Raw genomic sequence first — 12,672 nt, 5'->3', positions numbered from 1 at the left:
ATATGAAAACTTCTTTAAGGATTCAAAATATAAAAGTTTCTAGGAAACTTATTGATAATCCTTATATTGTATAAGCTTATAACTTGAAAATTATTGAAACTATTGGAGAGTTTTCAAAAGCAATAAGATTATTTGCTGAAATGAGAAATATACCAATTTGAATTGGTTATGAAGTACCATATCTTAGTACAATTGGTGCACTCATGTATCTTGTAAAAAACTACAAGACCCAATATATTCTTTCGCTCAATTTATTAACAAGGTATATTTCTACTCATACTAGGAGACATCGAAATGGGATAAGATACATGAGTTTATTTATTCTAAAGATTACAGTCCCGATCTTACTGGTCATGCTGATGTTGGGTACTCATCTAACCCGCATAAATCTCGGTCTCAAATATACAATGTGTTCACATGTGGGGATACTGCCATATCTTGGAGATATACAAAGCAGTCTATCGTAGCCACTTCATCGAATCATACTGAGATAATAGCTATTCATGAAGCAAGCCGAGAATGTGTATGGGTGAGGTCCATGATACATCTCATTCGAGAAAAATTTGGTGTGAAATATGACAATCTACCCACAATTTTATACAGAGATAATTCAGCATACATAGCACATCTTAAGGGAGGATTCATAAATGGAGATAGAACGAAGCACATTTTGCCAAAGCTTTTCTACATACGTGAGCTACAAAAGAATGATGATATTAACGTGCAACAGATTCGTTCAACTGACAATGTGACTGGTTTATTCACCAAGTCTTCTTCAATTACAACTTTTAAGAAGATGGTGCACAAGTTCGGGATGCAAAGGTTCAAAGATGTTCTCATTAGGGGGAGTTAATACGCGTTGTACTTTTTTTTCCTTACGAGGTTTTGTCCCACTAAGTTTTCCTTGTAAGGTTTTTAATGAGGCAACCGAAATGCATATTATTAGAGATGTGTACTCTTTTTCCTTCACTAAATTTTTTTCCTACTGGGTTTTTTTCTAGTAAGGTTTTAACGAGGCACATTATCTACCAATTAGACATTCAAGGGGGAGTGTTATAAATGTATTTACATTATAGTGAATGTCTATCAAGATCTACTTTGATATCTATTAAGATTTGAAGCATCTGTCTTTTACTCAGACTAGGAGTAAATTTTTCCTATAAATAGAGGGGTTTTGTTCATTATATTGACAATCTTATGATCTCTCATCCTTCAAGAAGTAATAAGAATTAATTTCTCTTCTCTCTCTACTCTTCTTCTTTGTTCTTTATTATTTTATAACAGTTAGGTATTAGTTTTATTTTTTTGGGTCAAAGTACTATTAGTTATTAGTGTTACTATTTTAAAATTTTCTTTTTACAGTTTATTGCAAAAGTCCTATTTAAAAATTTAGAATAGATCTATAATTATGCAAAATACTCATTTTATTGGCCCCTTTTATTTCGTTTTTTGAAAAAAAACAGATTCTTACTAAAGTAGAGGCAACTTGGTTTCACCAAATACTTTATTTGTCGATCTTATAACTTTTTCCTAATCAGATGCTACAAATCACACGTTATTTTATTGTTCATTTCTAAGTAGTTGTAATTACCATATTTGTTAGTAGAAGTTTTAAGTAACTGTTTCCATGACAATCTTTCATGGCCATCTTTTTCTAATAAATGTGAAACGCAATTATCACAGTCTGTTTGCATGTGTGCAGAAATTTGTGCTCTTGCATGTTAGTGCATCTTCTTGCTGGTACACCTTTGTTAGATTTAATTAGTTAAAAAAAAGGGGTAATTTCCATAGGTAAACACTCATGTTTTAAGAATTGCGTATCAATATCACTTTTATTTCTTTTAGGACAAGAATATCATCCAACTATCTCTATTTTCCTCGAAAAATACTTAACACTTTAAAAACCTTCTTCTCTCCTACTTGGCATGCCATGTTGTTAAAGTCTTATTTTCTTAATGATAAACCTATTTAATTCTTCAAATTCATTTATTCAAATCTACGTCTTATAAACTACAAGAAAAATCTAAATTACGTAAAAAAAAAAATTATTGAAAATTTACAAAAGAATTTAACGGTAACCTAATTCTCTACAAGTTTTTCAACCAAACTAATTCGATGAAAAACCTATAAATTTTTCTATCAAAATTTGAAGGAGAAAATCTAAGTTTTTGTTGCCATACAAAATTTGATCGAAAAATGTTAAAGGTAATTACCACCTGAAAATTTTAATTCGCATGTAGATCACCAGCAAAGTTTTAAGCAAGATCTTTTTGATAAAAAATGTATTTGTCCTGCGGATTTTCCCCAAATAAATTTATAAATGAATCAAATAAATCCGCAAAGTTAACATAGGCAAAAAATTTTAGAAAAAAAAAAATTATTATTTTTAATTTAGTTTTTTCATATTAATTTTTATTTCTATTATACTATATTTTGTCTTATTATATAATTAAACGCCAATTTATATTCTTTTCTCATCCTAAACCCACAAAAAACAAGCGATGATTGGTTGCGTACTATTTTAAAGATTCATTTGTGATATTAGATCATTTTGTTAATATTTTTTAAAAAATTAATTTGTTTCATGACTAAAAAATTTTTTTTCCTTCGAAAATAGTACATTTAGGCTCCATTTTTTTTTAAGATTCAGACGTCTAAATCTGAATGCACATCTGAATGATTAAGATGTTGTCTCTAGATCTGAAAACTAAATGATTAAGACTGTTTGCTTTTCAACATCTGAATGTGTAAAAAAAAATTATTTGTATACATAATAAAATAAAAAATACAATTCAAATAAAAATTTAATTATATATTAAAAAAGTATGTAATTTAATATAACAAAATTATTAGTATTTGATTGAGAAAAAATATTTATGTTTGTTAGTGATAGTGGAGATGGCTTATAATGGTGGTTGCGGGGACAATGATTGATGTTAGTGATTAATCATGTTGGTGGTGATAATTATGATGGTTGGTATTGTAGTGACTGTTATGATGGTGACGATTGATGGTGATGGTTGTTGTTGTAATGTGACGTTGCTTGATGTTAGTAGTTTAAGGTGTTGATTGTGTTGGCTGAAACATGAATGCATGATGATTGACGATGTGTTGATGCTAGTTGGAGATGTTATTTGTTGTGATGGTGGAGATGGTTGTTAGTAGAGATAAATTGTAGCGATAGTACTGGTTGAAGTGGTGGTAGAGACGGTGTTACTAGTGACAATAGTAGTGGTAGCCCAAGAATGTGTAGAGGTTGTGATGTATTAGTGGTAGTTAGTGGTGATGCTAGTTGTGATAGATGAGTTGGTTGGTAGTAGGGATTGATCGGTAGTGGTTCCTGATTATGGTGTTGTTGACAGTAGTGGTGGCGGTGAATATAATTAGAATAAAAGAGATAGTAGGTGTGGTAGCGGTATTTTTATCGATGATGGTTGTGATGGTGGAGGTGGTTGGTGGTGGATGGTGGTTGACAATGGTGATGGTGGCAGAGGTGGTTAGTGGTGGTGACTACTGATTATGAATAGAGTGGTGAATATTATCCAACACCAAAATATCCCTTCAGACCTATTAAGAGTTGGCTCTAGATCTGAATGATTAAGACCTATTCAGACCTATTAAGAGTTAAAATTTTAATAAAAAACAAATACACTTAATGATCTGAAGTCCAAACCATTCAGATTCAGACCTCCATTAAATGCAAACAAATGAGGCCTTAGTATGTATATGAAAATCCGAAAGCCATCATTTTATTTCTTTTAGATTTTAAGAATCTTTAGTCTATGCAATAAATAATCAAAAAATATTAAATTAGTACCAAATCATCTAAATACCTTGAGTTTTAAAAATATTATTAAGTGGTGAAATAAATAAATTAGAAAAACTTTGAAAAGTACCAAATAAAATAATTCAAACATTTACACACAACTACTTCATTGATGAGTAAAGTGCATAACATTACCAGATGAATTATTTTTCTTTAAGTTGTGTGATTAGCTGATATTTTTATCATGTGATGTAATAATTTTTATCGTATCAAATAAAGAATAAATTTAATTTTTATATTTTTTTTAAGAAAGACAAAATAAATATAAAATCTAAAGTACATAATTAAATTGTTCCTCAATGATAAATATATCATGTGTGTAAATTTTGTTAAAAAAATAGGATAAAATTTTAGTTAAATAATTTTGATAAGTTAAATAGATCTATTTATTATATATATAAAAAAGAAATTTTAATGACATGACATGTCAACTAGGGGAGAAGAAATGTTTTTGGAGTATCAAATATATTTTGAGGAAAATAGGGATAGTTGAGGGATATTTTTGTTCTAAAAGAAATAAAAGTAATATTTGTAGGTAATTTTCAAAGCATGAGTGACTATCCATAGAAACTACTCAAAAATAGGCTAATTTATAGATAAAAATAATTAAAGAGCTTATTGTTGATAAGTTTAAAGAATGAAATAAGTTCATAGATAGAACTAAATTTTAATTATAAAATGTGAAACATAAATTTATTTTAAAAATTAAGAAATTTATACTACTTATTTTAGATTTCTATATTAAAAGGATATCAGTGGACGCAAATAGTAAATCAAGTCGCAAGCTAATGAAAAAGTCACATGTTAATATAATTATATTATATAGCTGCCAATGCATGTATTATTCATTTATATCGAATTTATAATTTTAGTACTACAACTCATTAATAGATTCTCCGTCTTTTCGGTCAAATTCTCTAAAGAAAACTATTATTATTTTTTTAGATTTATGTCGCAGAAGACAGTGATCAAAGTATTGCATAAGTTTGGTTAGTGAGACGTCAATGACCCAATTCTGTCATAATAATCATCGAAGTCATATTGTTGAAGATGAATTTCAGCAACTACTTAGATAACTTAAGATCAAGGTTATAATTCAACATCTACATATTTTTAATGGCTAACAGTACTATAATATAATAACAATATACTCATACTTAGGAATCAGCTCAGAAGAAATGCCTTTGGCTAAAATCATAGTCGTATCAGAGTTCTAAATATGTCATTTTAAATCTAAAAATTTAGTAGTATTTATGATGAGAAATATCCTACTATTAAACAATCTATACACTTGAAATTTATAGAATAGTTTTTGGTTTAAAAAAATTATAAGTATTTATCATTTGATATTTTTGTTCAATTGATGCATCAACAAAAATAAAGGTTTGTCTTAATAAAGTTTAAAATAATTTTTTTATCTACTTATAGTATAGGTCGTCATATTCAAAATAATAATATCTTAATGATGAACAAATAATTGTGTACCACTAATAATAATTTAATATAATCAAGCAAACACAATAATACTTTATAAATTTTTTCTTAATATTAATCGCGCATCGTAAGGGGTTAATATTAGTTAAATTTTAATAAGATATAATTAATGTGGTGTTACATTAAACTGGGTAGTAGAAAATATACGATAAATTATTACTCTTAAATAAAATTATTATTATTTTTATTTTTTCTAAGTTTAGGCACAGACTTAGCATGACCAGCAATGACTAGTGTACGTTTATAATCACCAAATAAATTAAATCTTTATCATAGAAGAAAAGAAAATAGAAACAAACTTCACCAACCAAAGATTGCAAAGTAGGCTTTCAATTTCCACAGCCTCCAACAACTACTTCGCTTCTTCCGGTAACCTTACCAACCCTCATTTCACTATATTAAAGTATTTTTTCCATCACCCAAATGGAATCAAATCAAAATCCAGTTTGGAAATTGGATACACATTCCCCCATCAAATGGCTGCTGCTACTACTTCTTCCTCTTTACTGGGTTCATCAAGAACAGGTTCAAGACTCAACATTTCTGGACTTCATTCTGATTCACTCAACCCCACATCAATCTCTTTCTCTTCTAACCTCTCCGCTCTCTCTCTCAAGTAATTTTCTATTGCCCTTTTTGTTTTTGGGTTGTTAATTGCTATTATGTTAAAGAATCTTGAATTGTTAGCACAGTTTCTTGAGAATGTTTTAGTTGTGGCAAAAAAAATACTAGGTGATTTCTTTCTCACCTGTCCTAGCATTGGTGGACAGAATTACATATACCTGTTGCTGGTGGTAGGTGGCAGGTATATGTGGAATTAGTCGTGGTGCGTGCAAGTTGACCCGGACACAAGGATTGTTAAAAAAGAAAAAGAAGAATATTTTAGCTGTGGTTTGTATTTGATTGAAAACCAGAATGTTAAAGTTGGTGAATTAGTTTTTGTTTAGTTCGAGGAATCTTATTGATATGTGTTTTGGGCTTGAGAATGCTAGGATGGTGAAAGTTTCAATTCTTTTGCAGTAAAAGTTCCATCTTTTTGTTGTTTGGGGGGGGGGGGGGGGGGGAGGGGTTGGGGAATATTTCCCAATTATATGAATGTGTTAAGCATCTGATCTCCCCTATGCTAGAACTGATCCTTTGTTATCTCCATTAGATATGGAGAGTTATACTCCCTCCGTCCTGTCCCAATTTATATGATGTAGTTTGACTTGGTACGGAGTTTATGAAAGAAAGAAAGATTGTTGAACTTGTGGTCTAAAATAAGTTATAGATGTTTGTGTGACTATTAATCATTCCATTAAGAGTAAACTGACCATATTAAAGTTAAATTATTACTAAATAAATGTGTCATTTTTATTTGGGACTAACTAAAATGAAAAGTGAGTCATATAAATTGTGACAGATGGAGTAAGGATTAAGTATTGGGCTGTCTAGAATAACGCTAATATGGAGGTATATGATATGAGGGTTGGCCTTATATCATGTCTAGCGGAGAATACTTTGATCAGTCCCCTTATTACCCTTGTCTCTGTTTATGACTTTTTGATGTGGCCAACTTTTTTATAACCATGGTGTCTTGGCTAGCTTGACCGTACCTCGAATAACTCTATAGGGTACCTTCTACCTTCATCTAGTTTCAACATTGATGGATTACTTTGTTGTTCTAAACCAAGTACCAACAGTGAAAAGTTGTGAGCCTGCTACAAATTAAAGTTCAGACTTAGGAAGTCACAGTCAGAAAGATTATATACTTTGCACAAGTAAATATCATACTCGGGTTCAAAAGTTTTAATGTTGTTTTCATCTCCTTTTAAAAGAGTGTCCAATCCTAATTATGATCAACTGCAAAATGACGTCAATTGCTTCGGAGTTGGAGTCAATGGTCTTGACTTTTTGAGATAGATGAAGCTGACTACCATCGCTACTGCTGGGAGAAAAAAAGGTGTATAATAGGATTCCTGAGGAGACTTCACCCAGTAATTAACCATATTGCTAGAGGATCTCTTCCGACGTTGTTGAAAGATCTGTAGCTGGAGGTATAAATATGTGCAGTGTATATGAAGAAAAAAGAACGGTGATTTCATGAAAACAAGACTAGAAGGGCACTTCAAAATATTTGTGCAACACACCAGCATTTGCTGCAGGCTTGTAGCATTTAGGAATTAGGCTTGATGGAGAGAGTGTTAAAAATGAAATAAAGAATTGGAGAAGAAAGTTTTTATATTGTTATTGATTTTTATGTCGACCAACGTTAATTCTTTATGCTCTTTAAGGAGCTAGCTTGTATGAAATTAATAAGGAAAAAAAAGTACATGAAGTTCACGTGACAAAAGAAGGATTCTGCTAGAAAAGGAAGGAAACGTTAACAGTGGGATAATTTTGGTGAAGTTTGGGAACTTAAAGGATGTTGCTAGTTAAGTGGGATAGTATAAGAATATAATGAAAGTTCGGTTGAAATAACAGGGATGATTCTGATCAAAAACTCTCATAGTAATTGAAACTCTATGTAAATCATGGGCCACAAAACTAACTAATGTCAAGATAATGCTGCAGCAAGAGCCACTGCTCTAGAATCTTAAGCATAATCATTTTTCGATAAAGAATCTTAAGCATAATCATTTTCTGATAAAGAACCTCAAGTATAATCCTTTTTTGGTAAAGAATCTTAAGTATAATCACTTTTTGATAAAGAATTGCAAGTATAACCATCATTAAATGATGGTGATCATATGTGTAATTTTACATCTTTCTTCTCATTTATCAGGGGTGACGAGCCTTCTCCTTTCCTTTTGTTCTCTCTCTATTGTTTTTCTAACCTATTATTGTTTTTCTAACCTATCATGGTAATTTTTTTTTCTTTTTGACCTTTATCTTTAGCTACCCCTGGTTGCTGGTTCTGGTTATAATATGTTTCCAATTGCAAATTGCAAAGACAGTGTCTCCCCTGTCAATTTTGGTATAGTATCATATTTTCATTCTAAGCCATCCCAAGAAGGTTAAACTCTTAACAATAGGTGACAGAAGTAGTGATTTTGAAATGTTTGAATGATCATGTGAATGCTATTTGCTACTTTTAGTATTTGAACTTTATTATTACCAGTCAAGAAAAGAAAGATGAAAAGGAAAGAAAGAGAGCTTGAAGAGATATCTTTCCACTGTTTTATCCTATACCTGACAAAGACATAAAAACATAAACTTTCTTATATTTGCAGTTCTCTAATAACATCTCATAGGTAATGTGTCATTGGACCATGATAAGCATTCAGTAAGAAATACTCCACCTAGATGTTTTTGCTGAGTCAGTATATTTGTTTATATATGTATGTGACAGATCTTCAGGGTCAAAGGGACAACTATACTCACGTGGAAAAGGTTCAGTTGTCATAACACAGAGTATGGACAGAGTTGAGGTGGATATCTCGCTCAGCCCCAGGGTGAATTCAGTAAAGCCGTCAAAAACGGTTGCTATAACTGATCAGGCAACTGCTCTTGTGCAAGCTGGTGTACCTGTTATTAGATTAGCAGCTGGTGAACCTGATTTTGATACTCCAGCCCCAATAGCAGAGGTAGTATTCTGTAATCATGGAACCTGATCTACACCTATTGTGATGAAATCAATGTTCTATTCTTTTCTCTATTTACTAAATTAGTCTTATTTCTTCAGGCTGGGAAAAATGCAATTCGTGAAGGTCATACCAGGTATACACCAAATGCAGGTACAATGGAACTTCGGTCGGCTATTTGTCGTAAATTAAAAGGTACTAATTTCTCTAGCTGATGTTCATTACAGAGGTTTTTGTTTCTATTTGCTTTTCTGATCTAGTTTCTCGATGTAGAGGAGAACGGGCTATTGTATACTCCTGACCAGATTGTGGTAAGCAATGGGGCAAAACAAAGTATTGTTCAGGCAGTGCTTGCAGTTTGTTCCCCAGGGGATGAGGTAATTCTAAACATCCAAAGTCTATTAACTTTTCACATAATAATCATTTCCATGTCGAGTTGTATGGACTGCTTACACTTTACTCTCCCTAGACCCCACTTTGTGGGAATACACTGGGTATGTTGTTGTTGTTGCATGTTTAATTGTAATTACGGGCAAAGTTGCGCGGACTCGGGTGCGGGTATCTGACACAAATGCGGATCCGAGGGTCGGATTCGACAAAAATCTAAATTTTAAGATTCGAGGGCATGGATCCAAGTTGCTAGGATTTGGCTAAAACAATTTAAAGTTAAGCTATAAAGATATTCAAAATTTTGCCCCAGATACTTTTTTTTACTTTGCTAGCTCCTTGACCTTAGTATGAAGATTGTAATTGAGCTACTATTTTACTTTTGCTTCTACTCTTCTGTAACTAATTGCATGATGCCAACAATGAAATCCTTTACTTCATCAAAATGATATGCTAAATTTTGAGAGATATTCTGTGGACAATACATGTATGTTGTAGAATTCAATATTTCGTTCTCCCAGATGGGTGTTTAAAAAACATAAATTAATTGTCAAAAAAGCAACATGCTAATAATTAATTTAGAAATTATCCCTCTTTTCAGGAAAGAGTCCGTACAACTTAGATTACGGGTCTTCCCACAATTTAACTTCGGTGTTGAATGACTTAAAAAGTTGATCTGTTTGATTATCTAAGCAACTCTCTTTTTCTTTTGACTGCTGCGCTCATGGTTTGGATGCAAAATTTTAACTCAAAGAGTTATTTTGTTTTTCGTAAAGGATGTGCCAGCATATTTCACGTTTTCTCTATTGTTTAATCTCTTGGTAGAAAAAATACTATAGCTGGTATAGTAGTGATGGGAAATATACTGTTAGAATCATTACTTAAATTAGTTTGCATCCCCTTGAAAAGAGAACTTTCATTTTGGTGAAGAGTCTTTTACGTCTTCCCTCCATCTTAAAGAATATCAGATGCAGAAGATAAGGTTGGATACTCTCTAGTTTTTCCACTCGAATATGGATGCTAAGCAGTGGAAGTTTACAATAGAATTCGCTCGATCAGTATTGCCATAATGACAGTAAATATAATGAGATTATTTGTTAGTTCCGAGATAAAAGAATACTTCTTGCTAAAGTTTGTCAGTTTATTAACCCACATACATGGCACAGGTTCTTATTCCAGCTCCTTATTGGGTGAGTTACCCTGAAATGGCAAGGATGGCAGATGCAACACCTGTGATTCTTCCGACCAGCATATCTGAAGATTTTCTATTAGATCCGAAGCTTCTTGAATCTAAACTGAGTGAAAAGTCACGACTTCTGATTCTTTGTTCTCCGTCCAACCCAACAGGGTCTGTTTACCCTCGGAAATTGCTTGAGGAGATTGCTGAGATTGTGGCTAGGCATCCTAGGCTTCTTGTAGGTTCATCATATCTAACTCGTCTATAAAATGAATGTGATCCCAATCTGTTCTCTGAATATTAACTACCCCCTTCCTGCCCAAAAAAATATTTTCTGGTCTGCAGGTGATATCGGATGAAATTTATGAACACATTATTTATGCCCCAGCAACTCATACTAGCTTTGCATCATTGCCTGGTATGTGGGATAGGACTCTCACTGTAAATGGTTTCTCTAAGGTAATACTGCTTTATTGTATGGACATTATAATTCCTTTGTTCTCCCTTGCGTTTCTTGAATTCCTTGGCAATGACTATTTCTTTTACAAATATGCATTCTTGTAGGCATTTGCAATGACTGGTTGGAGACTTGGCTATATTGCTGGTCCTAAACATTTTGTTTCTGCATGTAATAAGCTCCAGAGCCAGGTAATATCTTTATTCTTTAACGAGTACATTGACTTAAATGAATGTTGTATTTTTTTTTGGGGGGGTGGGGGGGTGGGGGGTGTAAATTGGACAATATGTTCATATTACCCTTATATATAAGGGAGAATCTCAAATTTTGGTAGTCCTCACAAGGGCATTTTAGGTATTTTACTTCCTTGGCTAAGTGAATTAAGAGAGTACACATGACAATTGATGGTGTTCTTTTGTTAAATATTTTCATTTTTACCCTTATTCATTTTGTTAAGGTCATTCCAACTTGTGTGTTTGTAATTGGTTTCTTTTTATCACTTAATAAATTATCTTTTGATTAAAATTTCCGTCATTTTAAATTAATAATAATCACTTTTGCTCAAAAAAATTATTCAAAAATAGTAGTAATAATTTCCAACTACACCCTTATAGTACATATTGTTCTATTCTTTAAAAATATATATAATAAATAGGATAATTTAATCAATAATAAATAGTACATTGCCTTTATTATTTTTTTTAGAGGACATGGAAAAAGATAAATCAATAATTAAAATTGGGTGAATAAAATATTTTTTAAAGGGCGCGTAAAAAAATAAACACAACAAGTAAACGGACCGAATGAAACACTTTATTAATTTAATTTAATTATTATTTAATATTCTTATAGATGACTATTAAGTTAGATTATGTAAATCTTCTAAATTAAGGTTGTAACCGTTGTTTTATATACTTGAAGTTATTGAAATATTTTATTGTATTAGATTGAAAAAAAAAATTGCAAACACTCTTGTCACATGAAATTATAAGTGAAATAAAATAATAAATATCAAACAAATTTATTTCTATCTATAACCGAGAAATTACATACCCACAAACTCATTAAAATATCAATATTTTCTATTTTTGATCACCATTGAATTGCCATTATTAAAATATCATGATGTTATTTTATAAAATACTAAATTACTTGTGGCCTTTTGATATATTCTATTCTCCAATAATATTTTCTTCTGCACAAATAATTTGTTTTTTTAAATTATCCAATTTTGTGATTAAGAACTTTAATAATTATAAAACTTATCAATAAAATATATTTAATACGTTGGTCATTAGATTATGTTAATTATAAAGCAAAAAATATAATATAAATTATATTTTTTGAATTTAAATTATTATTTTTTATATCATGAGTGTGGGCCCGGGCCTCACGAAACTAGTTACTTGATATGCATCATTACAAGGAAGTAGCAAAGTCTTGCATCTGCTGTTAGAGTTTGGGGAAGGGGTGGTACCATAGGTGCTATTGTTGGAAAATTTGTTATATGAACACACAATACGAAAAAGAACACAAAGATGAAGGCTTAATAATTCTAACAACGAACACAGATTAAAGGCTTGAAACACGTGTGGAACACTTTCCTAAAAACAATATTTGCTTTCTTTCCTCTGTGAGATTGCTTTGGATTATACACAAGTAGTTTTAGTGAATATGACAAGCCTATTGCATTCTACACTAAGCAGATAATGAAGAAATTTTTCTGGAAAGCAATAAGTCAGGCCTTGATCTTTTGGAGAGGAAAAAA

The 12,672-nt window shown here is 31.4% G+C and overlaps 1 protein-coding gene across 1 annotated transcript in view; it reads left to right on the top strand.

Moving 5' to 3' along the window:
* The first annotated feature begins 5,614 nt into the window (after positions 1-5,614).
* Positions 5,615-12,672, top strand: part of LOC107851006 (bifunctional aspartate aminotransferase and glutamate/aspartate-prephenate aminotransferase) — an 18,808-nt gene continuing 11,750 nt past the window's right edge. The window contains exons 1-7 of the mRNA XM_016695885.2: positions 5,615-5,936; positions 8,652-8,886; positions 8,985-9,078; positions 9,157-9,260; positions 10,437-10,685; positions 10,793-10,906; positions 11,012-11,095. Coding sequence (XP_016551371.1) covers positions 5,797-5,936; positions 8,652-8,886; positions 8,985-9,078; positions 9,157-9,260; positions 10,437-10,685; positions 10,793-10,906; positions 11,012-11,095 — 1,020 coding nt within the window. The 5' untranslated portion in view covers positions 5,615-5,796. The remainder of the gene's footprint in view (positions 5,937-8,651; positions 8,887-8,984; positions 9,079-9,156; positions 9,261-10,436; positions 10,686-10,792; positions 10,907-11,011; positions 11,096-12,672) is intronic.

This window comes from Capsicum annuum, chromosome 12, assembly GCF_002878395.1.
Source record: "Capsicum annuum cultivar UCD-10X-F1 chromosome 12, UCD10Xv1.1, whole genome shotgun sequence".
Classification (NCBI taxonomy): domain Eukaryota; kingdom Viridiplantae; phylum Streptophyta; class Magnoliopsida; order Solanales; family Solanaceae; genus Capsicum; species Capsicum annuum.
This window is presented reverse-complemented; position numbering and strand designations above follow the sequence as displayed.